At 49.2% G+C, this 22,199-nt stretch overlaps 1 protein-coding gene across 2 annotated transcripts; it reads left to right on the top strand.

Annotated features, from left to right (window-relative positions):
- The first annotated feature begins 536 nt into the window (after positions 1-536).
- On the top strand, positions 537-21,884 carry LOC125433927 (plasmalemma vesicle associated protein). Of its 2 annotated transcripts, none has more exons than XM_048498866.1 (6): positions 537-1,040; positions 3,756-3,852; positions 7,460-8,076; positions 15,115-15,358; positions 17,762-17,849; positions 20,794-21,884. In XM_048498866.1, exons 1-6 carry the CDS (start codon positions 681-683, stop codon positions 20,795-20,797), a joined length of 1,410 nt encoding a protein of 469 aa, XP_048354823.1. In that variant the 5' UTR covers positions 537-680; the 3' UTR covers positions 20,798-21,884. The 2 variants fall into 2 exon arrangements, with proteins under 2 accessions (XP_048354823.1, XP_048354822.1); XM_048498865.1 differs by having other exon boundaries at positions 538-1,040; positions 20,791-21,884.
- The last annotated feature ends 315 nt before the right edge of the window (positions 21,885-22,199 follow it).

Genomic DNA, 22,199 nt, shown 5'->3' with positions numbered 1-22,199 from the left:
TATCTATCTATCTATCTATCTATCTATCTATCTATCTATCTATCTATCTATCTATCTATCCCGTCTGTCTGTCTGTCTGTCTGTCTGTCTGTCTGTCTGTCTGAGGAGTCTGCAACCTGCGGCTCTCCAGATGTTCATGGACTACAAATTCCATCATCCCCTGCCAGCATTGGCCATGCTGACAGGGGCTGATGGGAATTGTAGTTCATGAATATCTGGAGAGCCGCAGGTTGCAAATCCCCTGCACTTGGGTCTCTCAGCTCCCAGTGCGTCACTCAAGAAAAGACACCACTTTGGGGCTTCTGTGCTTCTGGAAACTGACTCTGTTCTGCGAACAGCTGGGCCCCCTTGGCAGTCATCCTCCCGGCTGACGTTTACCTCAGGCCCTTGGAGACAGAGTGAGCCTGCTTGGCCTCACTCGGCCTCCTCTGGCCAGGCCCGAAAGCAAAATAAACAGGGGAGAAACATTTCCCCTCCTCTCGGAGAACAATGGGGCTTCTGTGGGACAGCGGCCCTGTTGTGCTAACCCATAAGTGGTGGCAGTTCCGGCAGGGCAGGAAGGAGCCGGGAGAGAGGAAATATTCATCAGCGCAATCTAAACAGTGGCGAGAGTCTCGCCCCGCCCTGCCAAGGCTAAGGCCGAGCTGCGAAGGGGGTCTGGGCAGTCGGCAGAAGCGGCCATGGAGAAGAACCCGTACACCTTGGCCAAGCTTGGCCTGGACAACAATGCCATGCTGCGGCCGCAACGGGACTGCGGCTTCTACGCCAAGTACATCTTTCTCTTCCTCTCCCTCATCCAGTTCCTGATTATTTTGGGTCTGGTCCTCTTCATGGTGTACGGCAACAACTGCTCCACCACCGAGGACCACGTGCGGTGGACGTCTGCCTGGCTGCAAGAGTGCCGCGTGCAGACGGGGGCCCTCGCCAAGGAGAAAGCCAACATCACGAAAATGCTGAACGCCAGCCGCGCGGAGAGCCGCCAGCTCGCGGGCCAGCTGACCCGGCTGAATGGCACCCTGAGGGCTTGCAATTCCCAGAAGGTGAGTCTCGGGTTACATGGCACTCTCGGACCGCGGGCATAAGAACATAAGAACATAAGAACTAGCCTGCTGGATCAGACCAGAGTCCATCTAGTCCAGCTCTCTGCTACTCGCAGTGGCCCACCAGGTGCCTTTGGGAGCTCACCTGCAGGAGGTGAAAGCAATGGCCTTCTGCTGCTGCTCCTGAGCACCTGGTCTGCTAAGGCATTTGCAATCTGAGATCAAGGAGGATCAAGATTGGCATCCTGCCATCTGCCACGCTGGGAGACGGGGTGCCCGTTCCAGCTGAACTTCTCCCCATCTCCAAATGCATTCTCGACTCGTGTTGTGTTCTGGTCCAAACTGAGGCCTGTTTGAGCCCCTGTTAACTGATGTATTGTAGAAGGCTTTCACAGCCAGGTTGTTGTGGGTTTTCCAGGCTGTGTGGCCGTGGTCTGGTAGATCTTGTTCCTTACGTTTCGCCTGCATCTGTGGCTGGCGTCTTCAGAGGTGTACTTCAGAAGTGGACTTCCCTCTGCGATACACCTCTGAAGATGCCAGCCACAGATTTAAAAGCAGCAGGTCATTAAGATCTACTGAACCACTGCCACACAGCTGAAAACTCACAACTTCCTGACCTGTTAACTGAAGTTAAGGAGGGGCTAGCACTTTTTTAGGTCATGGCCCCAAATCTTTAGAATTTTTTCTCCTAGAAGATTCATCTCTCCCCTTCCGTTGCCAGCTTCTGCCAGCGGGTGAATACTTTTTTTGTTTCATTTGGCACCCTCTCAATGATCCCCCTTTCCTAACCAATATTTTAATTTCTGTTTTTAATGCTTTGTATGGATTTTAACCATCTTTTATTTGTTTTAACGATGATGTGTGTTGGGGGGGGGTTGATTTTAATGGTTTTAAAATGTGATTTTATCAGGCGCGTTTTAAATTGTTAGACACCCCGGCCCTTACGAGGACAGACAGGCAGGATACAAGTTTTGTAAATCATCGTAATCATAATAGCTGACATAGTCTTAGCAGACCAGCTGACATAGCCTTAGCAGACCAGGTGCTCAGGAGCAGCAGCCGCAGAAGGCCATTGCTTTCACCTCCTGTAGGTGAGCTCCCAAAGGCACCTGGTGGGCCACTGCAAGTAGCAGAAAGCTGGACTAGATGGACTCTGGTCTGATCCAGCAGGCTCGTTCTTATGTTCTTATGTCAGCAATGGGATTCTGTGGATTATACACTTAGGGTACAGGTGTCAAACTCACGGCCCTCCAGATGTTATGGACTACAGTTCCCAGCATCCCCTGCCAGCCATGCTGGGAACTGTAGTCCATAGAGCTTTCCTGCTTTTGGAAGAGTAAGTGTTGTGCCTGAACCACCAGTCACACAATCACAATCACAATAGACCTTTATTGGCATAAGCTATACAAACGTGAATATAAACCGTTATTAAATTTAAAAGAGTTGTACATGCCGTCTATGAGTAGTTTTACATTCTAAAATCACACTTCATTTATGAAAATATAACATAGATTAAAAAATTTTGACCATTCCATTGCACACGGGATTGTGAACAGATATAGTACAACTACACTTAAAAGGCAGGATTAAGATATTTCTAGCCATTCGTTATTCACAGCCTCTTTACTAAAAAGGTATAACCTTCCCCAGGATCTATAAATGGTATAAACTAATTAATACTATAAATTAATCACATTTCCATAAAAATACAATAAATAGCGATGAGCTTCTTGTATGCACCTTCTATAATAACCCAGGAGTACCAGAGGTGTAGAGTATATCACATTTAAATATAATTTTATACTTGCGTATTTTACAGACCTGTTAAGGACATGACTTGCAGCAAATAATTGGCTATTCTCCCAAGTGTAGAAGGATCGTTACTGTTTAGCAATCTGGGGATTGATATTTTGGAAGGCACATTTCCCATTATCAGTAATAATAATGCTTCCCTCTGCAGGTTATATTTTGGGCACTAACATAAAATGCGGTCTAACGTTTCCACCATGGTGGGACAGAAGGGGCATACTCTATGTGATAGCGGTTGCTTCTCAATCCGGCCTTGCAAGAGGGCAGGGGGAAAAACATTACATCTGGCTCGAGTCAATACCCAGTATTGTTTAGAACCACCAGTCATTCATTTCGCCCAGTTCAACCTGCCTTGCCTTTCCCAACAGCTCTCCAGGGTCCCGGGCAGAGGGAGATCCTTCCCAAGTCCCCAAGCGTCTGTCGACACAAATTTCCAGGCATTCAACCTGCATCTTTATGCAGGCCAAGTTAGTGCGCATGAAGTCGGGTGTAAAGCAACATACGGACAGTCAGATTCAAGGAGGTCTAGTAACACTCATCAATACCAGGGAGCCTACCAGAGAAGAAGAAGAGTTGGATTTGTATCCCCCCCCTTTCTTTCCTGTCAGGAGACTCAAAGGGGCTGACAAACTCCTTTCCCTTCCCCCCCCCATCCCCCACAACAAACACCCTGTGAGGTAGGTGAAGCTGAGAGAGCTCCGAAAAGCTGTGACTAGCCCGAGGTCGCCCAGCTGGCGTGTGTCGGAGCGCACAGGCTAATCTAGTTCCCCAGATAAGCCTCCACAGCTCAAGCGGCAGAGCAGGGAATCAAACCCGGTTCTCCAGATTAGAGCGCACCTGCTCTTAACCGCCACACCACTCTGGCTCTCAGCCATCGGGAATAAACATTTCACGATCTTTCTCTAGCTGGTGCTCCAAGAACAAGTCCAGCGGGCTGCGCTCACCATCCAGAGTCTCCAGGAGTGCTACCGGACTGTGAGCTATTTGAATGCTACCTATCCAGGTAAGAAACTCCTCATTTGGAGGCAAAGGCCCAAGTCTCCTTCTTGATCTGTTTTTTCCACCCGTCTGGTCTGTCCCCTTTCCACCACATCTCAAGGAAGTGAAATGTGCACAGTCCCTTGCATTTGTCTGACGTGAAACCGAGGGGCGTCCACCCCATAGACCGGCAGGTTTGCTGGTGGGACCCTTTGGTCTCTCTCAGGACTTCTGTCTTCTCCTCTCGCTCCTCTGTCCGAGGACAGGCTGAGAACACAGGGCCACTGAGTGAGGGCAATGCAGGGATCGGGAGTGGTTGGGAGTTTTAATTTTTGTATGGTTTTATTTTTATTTATTTATATTTATTTTTAATGAATTGTAGTAATTGTTGTAAGCCCTGCAAGGATAGGGCGGGAAATACATACATACATACGTACGTACGTACATAAATGCATGCATGCATGCATGCATACATACATACATACATACATACATACATACATACATACATACATACATACATACATACATACATACATACATACGAAGAAGAAGAAGAAGAAGAAGAAGAAGAGGAGGAGGAGGAGGAGGAGGAGTTTGGATTTATATCCCCCCCTTTCTCTCCTGCAGGAGACTCAAAGGGGCTGACAATCTCCTTGCCCTTCCCCCCTCACAACAAACACCCTGTGAGGTGGGTGGGACTGAGAGAGCTCCGAAAAGCTGTGACTAGACCAATGTCACCCAGCTGGCATGCGTGGGAGTGTACAGGCTAATCTGAATTCCCCAGATAAGCCTCCACAGCTCAGGCGGCAGAGCTGGGAATCAAACCCAGTTCCTCCAGATTAGATACACAAGCTCTTAACCTCCTATGCCACATACATACATACATACATACATACATACATACATACATACATACATACATACATACAGTGGTGGGATCCAAAAATTTTAGTAACAGGTTCCCTCGCCAGCCCCCCCCCTCAGCAAAGGGGGCAGAGGCATACCTGGGCAAACCTGAGCCCTGGGCAAAACCTGAGTTAGATGCCGCCTGCCCCATGGGCAGCCACCCCACCACGACCCCCAAAAATTTTTTTGCACCTGGTCATTTCTAAATCATCATCCCATTATAGAAAATGCCCCAGGTCACAAATCTGAACCCAGCAATGGTGAAACACACAGGTTCTTTGATAGAGACTGGTGAGATAAAAGGTACAAAAGGCTGAGAATCCATGAATTGCAGGACCTGAAGGGGATTAACCCAGTTCAGGGAGTTACGTTATTAGTCGCAATTGCTATACGGAACCTTCACGTTCAAAGGCAGGATGCCTCTCGGGGAGGCGAGGGCGTGGAGATGGAAAAGCGGACCCAATGAGTAACCCCCTCTCGGCACACACAAATAATTAGTAACCCACTCTCGGGAACTGGTGAGAACCTGCTGGATCCCACCTCTGCATACATACATACATACATACATACATACATACATACATACATACATACATACATACATACATACATACATACATACAACCCCTGCGAGGCCAGGGCTCTGTGGGATTTAATGCAATTCCGCAGGGCCTGTAAGACAGCTGTTCCAGCAGGCATAGAGTTGGGGCAATTACAATGATAAATCAAGTCCCTCACCCTTATTTTTTCCCTTCTGCCTCTCCCCCCTCCCCTTCCTGAGTTTTCTTTTTTCCATCCCTTTCCCCTCCCTTGCTTTGCTGATTCTTCTGCAAAGGGTTTCACCTAAATGACATGACCTGGTGGCCGAGGGAGCGACTCAGGCGTTTGCTGTCCATCGGCTGTGATCGTTTCAGTCACAGGTTTTAGATTCAGATGCGTTTTTAGAGAAGGAGCTTTAGAAGTATTTATTGGGAAGGGTGTTGTTTTGACCGAGGTCGCACATCACCCTGAGCCTTTTGAGGAAGGGTGATGGATAAATCTCAGAAATAAATAAATGACGTCAATGGGGACTTGACACCAAATAAAACAAAATGACAGGGACTGCCTGGGGCACCAGAGTTGCGGGCACCAAAGGTTTACAACGCCACGGGCATTCCCGGAGGTCTAGGGTGAAGGGCAGAGTACGACTGAAACGAGCATTCCTCGTATGCTTATCTATCATGTCTACTCAAGGAAGTCCTTCTCTGTTCAGTGAGACTCCCCAGGTAAGCCAGCTGACATTTCGTTATGTCCATGTACCTGTGTGGTTGGATGGGCACCACAGTTTTAGTTTTGACTAGGGTGTGGAAAGCCTGCCATGCCTTTTCAATGATTTCAGTCTTTGCTCTTCAGTTGCAATGGCGTTCCTGGGAGGAAAATGTAGGGCAGTGGTGGCGAACCTATGGCATGGGTGCCAGAGGTGGCACTCAGAGCCCTCTCTGTGGGCACGCGTGCAGAGTTTGTCATGTGGGGGGAATCTTCCCCCCCACACACACACACACATCTAGGCTGGCCTGGCCTGGGCCGCTGGACTTGATGTGCATGCACCTCAGTGAGCAGGGAGGACTCGGCTGGCGGGCCTGGTGCCTGTGCTCCAGGTGGCTGCTGCCCGGGGGTGGGGGGTGGGGGCGGGCAGAGGCAACAGAGATGCTAGAGAGGCACCAAGTGGCGCATGTGGGACTTGCTGGAGGCTAGCCCCTGCTCGAGGGGGTTATTCAGGCTAAATTGCCGCGTTGGCACTTTGCAATAAATAAGTGGGTTTTGGGTTGCAATTTGGGCACTCGGTCTTGAAAAGGTTCGCCATCACTGACGTAGGGACTTAGGTTCTTTTCCTCCATTTTATCCTCACAGCAACCCTGTGAGGTAGGTTGGGCTGAGAGTGTGTGGCTGGCCCCAGGTCACCCAGTGGGTTTCCGTGCACAAGTGGGGATTTCAACTTGGGTCTCCCTAGTCCAACACCAGAGGTGTAGCTCCAAGGGGACAGGGGGGTGCATGACGCACCGGGCGCTCGCCCCTGTGTGGGTGTGGCGAGGACGTTCCGGGGGTGTTCTGGGGCGGGGCGGGGTGAAGGACGCACCAGTGCACTGGGTGCTTTCCCCCCTTGCTATGCCTCTGTCCAACACTGTAACCACTAAACCACACTGTCTCTCAACTACCCATCTCTTGTGACCTGTTTTATTGAAACACAGAAAGTTGGAAAGGGTGCAGCTTGCACTACATCAGGGGTGGCCAACCTATGGTGCTCCAGGTGTTCATGGACTACAATTCCCATCAGCCCCTGCCAGCATGGCCAACTGACCATGCTGGCAGGGGCTGATGGGAATTGTAGTCCATGAACATTTGGAGCACCATAGGTTGTCCACCCCTGCACTACATGCTCCAGTTACGGCATCAATTTCAAAAGGTCTTCATCTTAAACCAGAATTAAGGAGAAGACGAACTTTTGGAACTTGGAGGGCAAGGAGAGGCAGTGTGGCGCAGTGGTCAGAATTTCAGATTACAGTCTGGGAGGTGCAGGCTTGAATCCTCCCTGGGTTATGGAAGCTGATGGGTGTCTTTGGCCCAGCCACACACGCTCCGGCGGACCTACCTTGCAGGGTTGTTGTGAGGGTGGTGTATATGAAGTAAAATAAGCAAGCCAATAAATACCTCCCTGCCCTCTGTGCTTGGCTGGTCTTCCACAGGGAAAGTGAGCACTCTCGAAGCGCAACTGACCGTGCAGACTTTGCACTCGGAGCTGGAAAAGGAAAACTTGACCAAAGAGAACCAGCGCCTGCAGGCCCTACTCAAGAGGGCCGAGAAGGAGGAGGCAGACTGCCAGCTGGAGTTGCTGCAGATCAGGACGCAGGTGCAGAAGACCGGGGAGCTGGAGGCCCAGGTGATGAGCGAGATACAGGCCGCCAGCCAGAACCTCAAATCCACGGTGGAGAGGGTTCTGCCCAGCCAGTACATCTGGAGCTGCAGCACGGAGGAGATCCAAACCCTGCAGACGAAATGCAACAGCCTGTCCAAGTACCTGGAAGGCACCGTGACCACCTTGCTCCAGAAACTGGAAGGCAAGGTCAACGACGTGGCCAAGGAGAACGGCGGGCTGCAGAAAGAGAAGGCGGCCTGCTCCCAAGACCGGCAGGCGCTGAGCAGCAAACTGACGGCACAAGAGCAGCAGGCGACGCAGGACAGAGACGCCCTCCAGCTGGCCTGCAGCAAAGAGAAGGCCGTCATCTTGGTCGACCAGCAGAAAACCTTAAACGAAAGGGAAGCCTTGCGGCGAGAACTGGACGGGATCAAACAGAAATGCTGGGTATTTATTGACACTGATTTCACATAGGGTCCCTTCAGGTCAGAGGGTGGCTTCGAACCTGCCTGTCGCCGGGGTGGTATTTCTGGGCAGGAAAGCCATACCCTGTTTTGGGCCACCTGGTGTTCAGAGGTAGACAACTACTGGACATGGGGGCTCCATTCAGCTATTATAGCTAGGTTAGGACCCTTCCAGAGGTGGGATCCAGCAGGTTCTCACAGGTTCCCGAGAGTAGGTTACTAATTATTTGTGTGTGCCGAGAGGGGGTTACTAATGGGTGATTTTGCCACGTGATTTTTGCCTTCGTTACGCCCCTCCTCTCAGCAGTAGCGCGCAGAACTGGAAGCAGTCTAGCAGGAGGTGCACCGGCGTGCGTGGCAGCCTGCGCCTGCGTGTGTTCGTTTCCTGCCCAAGGACTGGCGCAGCGGTTGCGTCCTTGCCACAGCCCTGGCCAGGAATGCCCCGCTCCCAGAATGCCCGGCCACGCCCCCGTCATGCCCCGCCCAGCCCCATTGGCGCTACGCCACAGTTTGAATCCCACCACCATGGGAACCTGTTACTAAAAATTTTGGATCCCACCACTGGACCCTTCTTCTGTGAATTTGCCTAATTTTCTTTGAGGGCTGCCTCAGTAGGCAGCCGGTCAGACCATCTTGAGGCAAAATTCTGCTGTCTGTTTCTCAGATGCTCTGGATTTGCACAGAAGCTTCTCAAACGCTCCCCTTCAGGGAGCGAAGGGGAACTGTGCCCGGGGCGCATGTTTGCCCTGCGCCCCTGCCATACCCCCACCTGTCCCAGCCACATCACACCCCAGAACGCCCACGTCCACGCTCCAGTGCAAGCCCGGGGCGTCATGCCCCACCCTGTCCCCTGGGCGCTACGCCTCTGCGCCCCTTGATGAGAAGATCAACAGTTGCAGATAAGCGGGCCTGACATTTCCAATACCTTCCCATAATAATGTTACTTTTCTCCCCACTCGGGACTCAAAGGAGTGTACTTTTTTAAAAAAGAAGCAAAATATATATACAATATGAACTCCTGGGCTGATTCATTGACCCCATCATGGCTGTTTAAGCTCAGGAAAACATCACAGAAGAAGAAGGTGAAGAGTTTGGGTTTATATCCTGCCTTTCTCTCCTGCAAAGAGTCTCAAGGTGGCTTACAAACTCCTTTCCCCTTCCTCTCCCCACAACAATCCCTTTGTGAGGCAGGTAGGACTGAGAGAGTTCTGAGAGAACTGTGGCTGGCCCACGGTCACCCAGCAGGCTTCATGTGTAGGAACGGGGAAACAAATCCAGTTTACCAGATAAGAGTCTGTCACTCACGTGGAGCCCCTCTGCCTATAAAGGCCAAACCACAAAAAACTTCTTCTCTGTGATGATAGTTTGGCATGGGAGGGGTTAGTCCATTGGTGCCAAAACAGACGGGAGCCCTTCAGGAGAAACCGAACTTATTTCAACAAAAGCTTCTGTGAGGTAAAGCTCATTTAATCTCACCAAAAGCTATGCTGGAATCAGTTCTGTTGGTCTTTGACGTGCCACTGAAGGATCCCGGTTTCATGTTCCTTCTGTCTGTGTTTCTGCCTCTCCCTCTCCAAACTCTGAAGAGCTTTATTTTCCAAAGGCTATTGAGGCCATTTTCTCATAAGCCCCAGACCCGTGGTGGCGAACCTTTGGCACTCCAGATGTTATGGACTACAAATCCCATCAGCCCCTGCCAGCATGCCCTATTGGCAGGGGCTGATGGGAATTGTAGTCCATAACATCTGGAGTGCCAAAGGTTCGCCACCACTGCCCCAGACCACCCCCTGAAGTTTGTTGGGCAAGGCCTGGAGAGGAATGCAGAGGACACAGAAGGGGGGAAAAAACTCAGATGTCTCAGAAGTAGGTGTGGCATTCGGATTAGGGAGGACCTCCGAAAGGTATAATGCCACAGACTTTACGCTCTGAAATATCCATTTTCTCCAGGGGACGTGATCTCTGTAGTCTGGAGATCAGTCATAAACTTTGAGGGAATCTCCTGACCTCACCTGTAGGTTGGCAACCTACTCTGAAGGCTCACAGTTAGAGCTTGAAGCCGCCCTACAGAAACCAGAGGCAGACCTATATTCAGTGGTGGGATCCAAAAATTTTAGTAACAGGTTCCCATGGTGGTGGGATTCAAACTGTGGCGTAGCGCCAATGGGGCTGGGTGGGGCACAACAGGGGCGTGGCCGGGCATTCTGGGGGCGGGGCATTCTTGGGCGGGGCTGTGGCAAGGATGCAGCCATTACACACACGCCCGGTCCTTGAAGCCGGCGGGAAGCGAGTGCAGGAAGGCTGCGGCGTGACTGCCTGCGCTTACGCCGGTGCACCGCCTTCAGGCCTGGCTACCCAAGTTCTCTTGGCTGCTGCTGAGAGGAGGGGCGTAACTAAGGCAAAAATCACGTGGCAAAATCACCCATTAGTAACCCCCTCTCGGCACACACAAATAATTAGGAACCTACTCTCGGGAACCTGTGAGAACCTGCTGGATCCCACCTCTGCCACAACATTTGTCCGACCTCATCTCCACAAAACAGATCATGGCCATCAGGAGGAGTTTTCTCCCCTTTTTGAGTTATTTGTTGAATTGATGCTTCAGTGCTTCTAGCTGAAATTCTCCGTAGCACCAAAAACACACAGAAATGACACAGAAATGATAGTAATACACAGGTGAGGGGGAACGGAGTGAGCTCAGGAACGTGATGAAATGGCGCACAGAAGGAAGTTTGGGGAGGGAACAGAGGCATGGAAAGCATAGTAAACAGATTGCACAGCGAGTGAAGACGTTTTGAAAATGTTTTAGGCTAAAGAATCGATTTAAAAGGGGATTCATTTAAAACGTTTTGAGGCTGGAAAGAAAATGTTTTCAGGACGTAAGGGGGAAAAATAATGTGAAACACCATGGAGGAAACTTTTTATTTCCTGCTTCAAAACGTTTTTGTGCAGAAAGGGCCTGGCATTAATCGGTCTAATCCCCTTCTAAAGCTGCCAGCCAAAGATATATCTAGTGGTGGTGAGTTCCCTAATCTAATTTCAACACAGCAGATCAGAAAGAAGTATTTTGCCCCTCCTTAATTGACTGCTATTTGCTGTCTTAACATGAATCATTGGGAATTAAGAATTGCTGGATTTGAAAAGGCAGACAATAGTTCAACACAGACGGTTTGACTTTCCCCCTCTTTTCCAGATACCCAAAGGGGGAAAGTCAAACCATCTGTGTTGAACTATGCACCTGGCAAAAGAATATGAATTTGCCCATCTGGCAAAGGTTTATCACTGCCCATCTGGCAAAGGTATATCACTGAGTTTGGATCCTGTTTATATCGGTCGGACCTGTTAATAGAAGAGAAGAAGAAGAAGAGTTTGGATTTATATCCCCCCTTTCTCTCCTGCAGGAGACTCAAAGGGGCTGACAATCTCCTTGCCCTTCCCCCCTCTCAACAAACACCCTGTGAGGTGGGTGGGGCTGAGAGAGCTCCGAGAAGCTGTGACTAGCCCAAGGTCACCCAGCTGGCGTGTGTAGGGGTGTACAGGCTAATCTGAATCCCCCAGAAGAAGAGTTTGGATTTATATCCCCCCTTTCTCTCCTGCAGGAGACTCAAAGTGTTACCCCAGATAGAGGGAACAGGATAAGTTACCCAATTCAGATTTAGAGAATCAAAGAGACAGACAAAGAAAATGATTTCAAGAAGTTAGTAAGTTTATTAGAAAGGAACAGGTTGCAATAGCACCCTGGGAGGAAAGACTCAACTTCGGCTTTGGGGACCGTCCCTTTTATAGAAAAGCATCACATGCTAAGTCATTAAATTCCTATATATCACAGAGTTCTTGACGGGATAACATACAAAACTGAAGGACATGTTTTTGCCAGGCTAATGATTCTTCTGACACAGAGATGTTTTCTTTTGCCATCTCTGAGACGTATGTCCCATAGATTGATCGTTTCTTTATTACATGTTCATCCTATTGCCTTGTTAAACTCAGGGTCAATTACAGGACAATCCTTAAACAATTTTCCACTTCATTAAAACAACTTTCTCCCCAAGCTTCTCGACCCTCGGCACCATCCCAGTGCCCCTACCTTCACCCTTTAGATAGATGGCAAAACACAGAATCTGACAGGAGGAATGCACTGAGAGAGGCAAGTGTATTCCTAACTAATAATATGTGTCCCCTTTAACCCAGTTCCCTTTCTCCGACCTTGGTTCAGTCAAGGAGGAGGATTGCACTGCTGAGGAACGCTTTGGCTGGTGTACCCTCAAAGGCCCTCCTTTTGTTATGTGTTTAGGGGCTTCACTTTTAGGCTATGTTTTACCTATGTCTTTTAGAGTCTGCTGAAGTCAGCAGAAAGTGTGAATTTTATCCATGTTGTCTAGCTCTCCGCCATCCAGCTCAAGTTGAGAGCTGAAGGCCTTTCCACAATGAGCAACTCAAAATAGCTAGTATAACATAGGAATAAGCATATCATAATTATTGAATATAAGTGAGTAATAAATGCCACTAAATATGACTAAATGTGATTAAATGCAATTATACTTTCAGTGCTAACAAAAGGGGCTTACAATCTCCTTGACCTTCCCCCCTCACAACAAACACCCTGTGAGGTAGGTGGAGCTGAGAGAGCTCCGAGAAGCTGTGACTAGCCCAAGGTCACCCAGCTGGCGTGTGTGGGAGTGTAGAGGCTAATCTGAATTCCCCAGAAGAAGAGTTTGGATTTATATCCCCCTTTCTCTCCTGCAGGAGACTCAAAGGGGCTGACAATCTCCTTGCCCTTCCCCCCTCACAACAAACACCCTGTGAGGTAGGTGGGGCTGAGAGAGCTCCGAGAAGCTGTGACTAGCCCAAGGTCCCCCAGCTGGCATGTGTGGGAGTGCACAGGCTAATCTGAATTCCCCAGATAAGCCTCCACAGCTCAGGCGGCAGAGCAGGGAATCAAACCCGGTTCCTCCAGATTAGATACACGAGCTCTTAACCTCCTACGCCACTGCTGAGATAGCAAATAGTGTTTCTGCCGCATTCGTAAGCTTGTCTGCGTCACTGGTGAATACAGATGTGGGGAAATCCCAGCAATATTTAACACTGGGGATGACAGAGGGAATTAAAGGGGGGGGGGGGGGAAAGATGGAAATCAAAGCCAAAGATCGAGAACAAGAAGTTGCCGAAAAACAGTAAATATAAATGAATATTATCAAAAGGGAGCACAAATGATCTCCATCTACATCATATACCAAGAAAAACAAATCAGGAATGCAAATTGAACAAAATGTCTCAACAAACACGAAGCATCACATCAAAATACATCAGAAATGCACGGCCAGACACGTTTTGACAATATCTTCTTCACTGGTCAACAAATACAAACCGTGGAACATACTAAGATACAAGAAATATGTTTTGAGTAAAGAGCTGGGATTGCTCTGTATAGCCGTATGCAGCCCTAAACAGCAAAATTTATTTTTGCCAACAAAATACATTTACCATCAAACAAATAAAGAAGTTAATCAATTACCTCATCCTGGAAGCAATGTTAATATAATAAATTGCCTCCACCGGAAGAAAAAAATCCTTCTTGTTTATAACATACTAAACTAGATTTAAAACAATTTAATTGAAAACAAAGATAAAAAGAAAAGCCTGGCTCCAAAAATGCACAGTTGCTTTTTTTTCTTGCCGGATAAAAGACATGGCAATTATTTTTAATTAAATTGGTTTTAACTTTTAGGATGTTATAACATGAAGGGTTTTTCCCCCCTCTGGAGGCAATCTGATAGATTAACATTGCTTCCGGGAGAAGATAATGATTACATTCTAATTTGATTGATTGTATGGACATGTATTTAATTGGTAAAAATAAAAATGTGTGGGTGTGTCTATGTATAATGTGTATGTGTATTAATTTTCTTTATTTTTAAGGTTTGCATGTTGCAATTGCCTAGAGCAATCCTGGCTCTTTGCGCAGAACGTATTTCTTGTTTCCTAGTAAAGTTTCATTGCGTTATATTTGTTTTAATGCGTTGACCAGTGCAGAAGACGTTACCGAAACATCTGGTCATGCCTTTCTGATCTGTTTTGATATTTTGCCTTCTTTGAGATCTTTTGTTGACTGGGCGTTTCTGATTTGGTATTTTATGTAGACAGAGATAGTTTATATTCGCTTTTGATAATGGTCGTTGATATAAACTGTTTCTTTGCAACTCTTAGTTCTTTGAAGGAGGGGAGGACATTCAGAAAACTAAGAGGGTCTTGGTTTTTGCAAGAACATTACAATTCAAAGATCTGTAGCAGTAATCCCCCCCCCCCAATCAAAAATATGTAAACTATAGGTTCATGCTGCCACTCCTATGTCAGTCAAGTTTGTCATATTTTTGCATACACACACACATAATACACAACTACCCACTGCAGATACCGGTTCTCCTGGAGAAAAGAGCAGCTCTGGAGGGCAAACTCTATGATATGTCATAGATCCTGGAGCAGCAGTGGCGTAGGAGGTTAAGAGCTCGTGTATCTAATCTGGAGGAACCGGGTTTGATTCCCTGCTCTGCCGCCTGAGCTGTGGAGGCTTATCTGGGGAATTCAGATTAGCCTGTGCACTCCCAGCCTGGTGACCTTGGGCTAGTCACAGTTCTTCGGAGCTCTCTCAGCCCCACCTACCTCACAGGGTGTTTGTTGTGAGGGGGGGAAGGGCAAGGAGATTGTCAGCCCCTTTGAGTCTCCTGCAGGAGAGAAAGGGGGGATATAAATCCAAACTATTATTATTATTATTATTATTATTATTATTATTATTATTATTATCATCATTATCATTATCGTTATCGTTATCGTTATCGTTATCGTTATCGTTATCATTATCATTATCATTATCATTATCATTATCATCATTATTATCATCATTATCATCATCAGCAGCATTATCATCATTATCATCATCATCATCATTATTATTATTATTATTATTATTATTATTATTATTATTATTATTATTATTATTATTATTATTATTATTGTTATTCTATAGGTTCCCCCTCAAGGCATGGGCGTGCCTGGGGCGTCAGGTGGTGCAAATCCCTTTCCCGGCATCCCAGGGAATTTCAATCCAATGGGAGCATCTAGCAGTTTCAACCAACCTTGGCCAAGGACTGGAGGACTGAATGCCCCACCTAGCGCTTTTGGGAACCTGGGGCCCCAAGGGAACCCACCTGCTCCACGGAATTTCGCACCACTGGGGAATATCAGCCCACACAGAACTTCCGGCCACACCGGTGAGTCTGCCACTCTCGGGCACTTGATGCACTACAGAGACCTGATAAGGCTGATAAGAGGCTTGGGAGGCGCACTGGCCTTTTTCGCACACACGGTTTGTTCTAGAATTAAAGCAATCTGCATCGACATCCTGACCTTTTTGTTGCTGTTTCGTCGCTCGATAGCATTCACACATCACCAGGTTGTTACGGATCTTCCGGTTGTTTCGCAACTCCTGTTTTTTTGCATCGCCCTGGAATTAATATTATTATTATTATTTATTATATTTATAAACCGCCCTCCCCCGAAGGGCTCAGCGGTGCAAACGACGATTCCGATTGGCTGTTGTGCCGTCCAGGGTCCAACTGGCAAGCTCAATCACATCCTGATTGGTTGCAGAAAATCGCATCACACGGTGGGCGTGACCCCTAGCAGTCGCTTGCTCCAGTTGTGTTTTGCACCTAGGCGCGAGATTGTGGGGGGGGAATCCGTTTTATCCAAGAAAGTTGCACAATTATCGAGCGACAGGAAAAATGTGGGACAAAGGCTGAAATGAGGTACAGATTGGGGGGCGGCACACATTACGGCTCAAGCGTGTGCGGAAAAAAGCCAGAAACAGTGACGACCTCACCTATTAAATCTGGAACAAACCGTGTGTGCGAAAAAGGCCACTGGTGCAGAAAAACAAGATGGACAGAACCCAAAGGGTGGCCTCTGTTAGGGTCTGGAGTACGGTTGCCAAGCCCCAGGGGAGACCCGGAGTTCTGCCAGAATCGCTGCTGATCTACCCACTGCAGATACCGGTTCTCCCGGAGAAAACAGCAGCTCTGGAGGGCAAACTCTATGACAGTGATGGCAAAAACTGCAACCCAAAACCCACTTATTTATCTCAAAGTGCCAACACGGCAATTGAACCTGAATACTGAAGTTTTAGTTTAGAAAAAACGGTTGGCTCCGAGGCATGCGTTACTCGGGAGTAAGCTTGGTGGTAGTCGGTGGCTTTGCTTTGAAGCAACCATTCAACTCTTCCAATGGGTGAATCAAGGCCCTAGGAGGGTTTACTCAGAAGCAAGCCCCATTACCAGCAAACCGAGCTTACTCCCAGGTAAAGGATCGCGCTTTAGTTCTTTGCGTGAAAATCAGTGGGGTTTAACAGCGCTTAACAGGGTTACCTACACAGCTTCCCCAAAAACTTAGGTTTAATGCTAATAATCCAGCCCAGTGGCCCAGGCCAGTCTAGATGTCTGTGGGGGGACTGTTTGCACGTGCCCACAGAGAGGACTCTGTGCCACCTCTGGCACCCGTGCCACAGGTTCGCCACCACTGCTCTATGATATGCCATAGATCCTGGTTGAAATCCCTCCACAAATTCTTCTCTCTGCAGACACTGCCCCCAGATCTCCAAGAATTTGGCAGGCTGGGATTGGCAACCATTAATCTGGAAACTCAGGGGCCCCAACTCGAGGAGGAGGGAGTCATGGTGTTCCTATTTCCCAAGACTAGCCTTCATAGCCCTACCTGGGTCAATGTAGAGTTTGGGTCGGGGTCCCGTAGGTCCTTGAGTAATGGGTAAAGCATGGGTTAAGGGACTGTGGATCCCCAATTCAGGGCAGAGTGTGGGTCAGGGGGCCTTGGGTCCCCAGTTTAGGGACAGAACATGGATCAGGGGGAAGGAGGGGGAAGGAGGGGATTAAGAAGGGAGAGGGGAAAGGCGGCCCATCATCTGGCCAAGGCCTGCCCACCCTGGTCGGAGAGAGGAGGGGAAGGGGGGCTGTCATCTGGTCGAGGCCCACTCATACTGGGGGGAAGGATAGGGAGGGGGGAAGAGGCCCATGATCTGGTCTTGACCCACCCACCCTGGAGGGAGGGATAGGAGGGGGAGGGGGCTGTCATCTGGTCAAGGTCCACCCACACTGGGGGGAAGCGTAGTAGGGGGAAAGGGATCCATCATCTAGCCATGCCCCACCCACCCTGGGGAGAGAAGGGAGGAGTGGGTTAGGAATGGGAGGGGGGCCGTCATCTGGTCATGGCCCTCCCACCCTGATGGAAGGAGGGAGGAGGTGTGAGAGGAAGCTTAGGAGTGGTAGAGGGCAGTGGCGTAGCACCAAGGGGACAGGAGGGGCACAACACATTGGATGTGCACCCCTGTAGGGGCGTGGAGGGGCAGGCGGGGGCACGGCAGGGGCACAAGCGCACGCATGCCCCAGGCACAGTTCCCCCTCACTCCGCCCATCATCTGGTCGAGGCCCACCCACTCTGGGGTCCTTCTGTGAGGGGTAGAGCTCTCTCAATCAGAGATAGGACATGGGACTGTGGGCCCCATGAGTCGTAGGCCCGTGTGTCAGGGCAGAACATTTTACTCGTCAGGAGAAACACGTGTTCTTCTGTCCAACACGCTTACCTACGTTTCGCTTCTTGCTTAGGCCACGCCAAGCCGGAAGAGGGCAAGAAGCCTGCGAGGGCCGTCATTCCTCCCTACCAGTTCCCGCCGAAGCCTGCTGGACAGCCCAGGTGCTCTTGACAGCTTGTGATTGTGAAAAGCCAGCTCAGTGGGTGGGGCCAGGGGTGGGGCCTGACTGGTCAGGGCAGGGCTTGAATTTGGGGCAGATCACGGTGGTCCTTTGCACCTGATGGGTTTGCCCATCACGGCACCCCTGGCACTCCCTCCTCCCCCATGACTGGGGCTGCCCCAGATGCTTGGGAAGCGTTGCAAGACCAGATCTGCCCAGCAAGTGCAACCTTGCTTCATTCAAGCGAAGAGGCGGAGCACTCACCGGGACATGTCAGGTCACATGTCCCTGGGCGCATGCCAGCTGGTCGCCTGGGGGGGGCGGAGAATTGCCCCACACACCAGCAGTGGTGTAGGAGGTTAAGAGCTCGTGTATCTAATCTGGAGGAACCGGGTTTGATTCCCAGCTCTGCCGCCTGAGCTGTGGAGGCTTATCTGGGGAATTCAGATTAGCCTGTGCACTCCCACACACGCCAGCTGGGTGACCTTGGGCTAGTCACAGCTTCTCGGAGCTCCCTCAGCCCCACCTACCTCACAGGGTGTTTGTTGTGAGGGGGGGAGGGCAAGGAAATTGTCAGCCCCTTTGAGTCTCCTGCAGGAGAGAAAGGGGGCGGGGATATAAATCCAAACTCTTCAAACTCTTCCCCTCGGCCATTCCACCAGACTGCTCCTTTAACCGGTGGAGCCTCTGCCGGCTGAAAGAGCAGTCTGGTGGAGCTGGGCCGAGGGGTGGCCCGTGGCAGGCTCCCGCTGGCTAAGGTAAGTGGGACATGATGGCAGGGGGGCAGCCACGGCAGGTGTTGCCATTTCCCCCTACCCCCACGCCTCTGTTCAAGCCGCATTCAGTTCTGTGTGCGAGCTGCAATTGTGGGCACCTCCCAATGAGGGGACTGCTGCCGAATGTTATGCCTGTGATCAAAAGTTGCCAAAGGGACAAAACAGAGAAACTGAAGGAGTGAGGATTCTTCAGAAGAAGAAGAAGAAGAGTTTGGATTTATATCAAACTCAAAGGGGCTGACAATCTCCTTGCCCTTCCCCCCTCACAACAAACACCCTGTGAGGTAGGTGGGGCTGAGAGAGCTCTGAGAAGCTGTGACTAGCCCAAGGTCACCCAGCTGGCGAGTGTGGGAGTGTACTGGCTAATCTGAATTCCCCAGAGCTGGGAATCAAACCCGGTTCCTCCAGATTAGATACACGAGCTCTTAACCTCCTGCGCCACTGCTGCTCCTTCAGTGTGAAATGCTTACAAACGTTTGCACTCGGCCCTTTCTGCGCAAGTATCTTAAAACGTTTGCAGTCCTCGCCTTTTGTTAGCATGCACCACCTTGAAACGATTCCTGGCCACCATTTTGTGATCCCCCCCCCCCCAATTTTTTTAAAGTTCTGTGTTGAATCGATGCTTCAGTGCTTTGCAGCTGGATTGTATACTCCTCCTATAATCAATGCTTCGAACGTCCCCCCCCCCCCCGCATAAAAGAACAAACAGCTAAATGCTGCAAATAAACAGGCAAGAAAGAATGGAGTGAGCTCAGAAAATGGCGCCAAGGAGGTGGTTCGGGGAAACAGAGAAGCGTGCGAAACGTCGTCGATAGATTGCACGGGGACTGAAGACGTTTTCAAAACGCTTCAGCCAGAGAATTGCTTCAAAAGGGGATTCATTTAAAACGTTTTGAGGCTGGAAAAAAAACGTTTGGGGGTGGGAAACCACGTGAAACGCTTTATTTCCTGCCTCAAACGCCTTATTTCCTTCCATGGAGGAAACGCTTTATTTCCTGCCTCAAAATATTTTAAAAGTTTTGTGTGGAAAGGGCCTGGCATTAATCTAATCCCCTTTTAAAGCTACCAGCCAAAGATACATATCTAGTGGCGGTGAGTTCCCTAATCTAATTTCAACACAACAGATCAGAAAGAAGTATTTTGCCTCTCCTTGATTGACTGCTGTTTGCTTTCTAGGAGCAGCAGTGGCATAGGAGGTTAAGAGCTCATGTATCTAACCTGGAAGAACCGGGTTTGATTCCCAGCTCTGCCGCCTGAGCTGTGGAGGCTTCTCTGGGGAATTCAGATTAGCCTGGGCACTCCCACACACGCCAGCTGGGTGACCTTGGGCTAGTCACAGCTTCTTGGAGCTCTCTCAGCCCCACCCACCTCACAGGGTGTTTGTTGTGAGGGGGGAAGGGCAAGGAGATTGTCAGCCCCTTTGAGTCTCCTGCAGGAGAGAAAGGGGGGATATAAATCCAAACTCTTCTTCTTCTTCTTCTTCACATGAATCATCGGGAATTAATTTGAATTTGAAAAGGCAGACAATTGTGCAGAAAAACCCGAGGAGGAAAACATAAAGAGGGGAGAAAAGGATTGATAGGCACAGGGCAAGGCCCTGTCCACAAAAATAACCATCCAAAAGCGGCTGTTGCTTGTGTAACATAATGTATACCCTCTTACAAACATCCCTCCTTGTCTTCTGACCATTGGCGAGATTTGGAATACGTACACATTGCCATTTGAATCTCCACTCCTCTCCAAAGCCCACCTTGCTTTCCACAATTGGGCGCGTATTCTTTATGTCATCTTGCCCCGTTCAGAGATCTTGGTTGCTACAGTACTTCGCCCTTATCTGTGTTTGTGAGCTTCTGCTAATTCCTTATCTCCTTGGTGGGCCCTGTTTTCCCAAATCAAAGCTCAGTGTCAGGCTGCTCTATGAGTTTCATTTCTTCCAACGAAAGTAAGTTTTTGAAGTGCTTGGTACCCAGTGAATTACTCTCATATAACTTGTATGATTAAATACAATGGCTTAAAACATCATAAACTATATGTCCATATCAGGATGTCTTTAATTTGCATCACTTCCAAACACGATCATGTTCAGTTTTTTGGAGGAAAATCTTGCTTTTTCACCTGTTTGACCGTTTCCGTCATGCCCTGTTTGCATTTCCTTTCCCATTCCAGCAGTTAATGGGGTCAGCAGAGAATGCCAACTGGAAACGGCTCCTGGCCTGGTGAATTGTGAAGCAATGTTGCGAGAGCCTGTAAGAGTCCTTGACGGGAAAATCTCCATGCTGGACATGCACTTCAGGCAGGCAAGAGAGAAGACGAGGCCTGCAGAGCTCTCTGGAATGGCCACGCCAAGTTGGCATCTCTTGGCCTTGCGTACCTTGGATCTCTCATCTCTAGCACAATTCCTGTACATAAGTATTACTTAAGGCATCATTGCTCTGCTTTGATAGCCCCTCCCCTCTTGAAGAGCCTCCCCATCACCAGCAGACGCAATATGTGCTGCCTGACTCCACCGGGGCACTGATAGTCCTGCAGACCGACCTACCCGGCAGGGTTGTTGGGAGCTAAAATTGAGACGTCTCCCACATCAAAAGCCCCGGACTCTGTGGAGAAAAGATGCAATAAAGCATGGAGACCATATATATTCCAAGTCCTGCAGCTGCGACGCACTCAGGAAAGAAACGATGCGGAGACCTTGGACGTGATGTTTTCAAAATTTGAAAGAGGAATCCAGTTAGAAGCTGGCTTCGCCAAGATAGGAATTCCTGCTGCCATATGTTTAAGACACAGTGTTATATTTAATGTACTGTATATGCATGATGTACACTTTTAGGTATAGGTTTATGTAACAGCAGGTTATTAAGCCATTTAATTGCTTTCCCTCCTGTCTGCTGATGGATAGGATAGCAAAACGTCCCCAATTCTCAGAGGCTTTGGAACAAACGAAAAGGGAGTTCTCTGTCACCGTTTAGGGTGCAGAAGGCCCCAGATTGTTAGGAAAGGACTTCCTCTGTCTGGCAGACCCTGCTGCCAGTCAGAGAAGACAAGAGGGACCCAGGGACAGATTCCATCTTAGAGGTGCCCTGCTCCACTCTTGGAGTTCAGGAGGCATCTGAGCGGCTCCTTTTCTGATCTGGAATTCTTGCCGAAAAAATAGCACCGCTGTTTTGCAGAGCCTTGTTATCTTTGAATTAACAGATGTGGAGGGGTACGCCATCGAACCTCAGGCCTGAATCCATGACCAATAAATGCTCTATGAAAACATGGCCCAGAACTGCTCTTGATTGGACTTTTGGGTTTGCTTTTTTAAAAGGGTGGGGGGATAGGGAGTTTGAATTTATACCCCACCTTTCTCTCCTGTAAGGAGACTCGAGGGAGCTTACAGACTCCTTCCCTTTCGCTCCCCACGACAGACATCTTGCGAGGTAGGTGGGGCTGAGAAAGTTCTGAAGAACTGTGACTGGCCCAAGGTTACTCAGCAGGCTTTATGTGGAGGAGTGGGGAATCGAACTTGGTTCTCCAGATTAGAGTCCACCTGCTCTTAACCACTACACCACAATGGCTCTTTGCAAATGCACTGA

Source organism: Sphaerodactylus townsendi, linkage group LG05, assembly GCF_021028975.2.
Source record: "Sphaerodactylus townsendi isolate TG3544 linkage group LG05, MPM_Stown_v2.3, whole genome shotgun sequence".
NCBI lineage: Eukaryota > Metazoa > Chordata > Lepidosauria > Squamata > Sphaerodactylidae > Sphaerodactylus > Sphaerodactylus townsendi.
The sequence above is the reverse complement of the archived record's forward strand: the minus strand, read 5'-3'. Positions and strand labels throughout refer to the sequence as shown.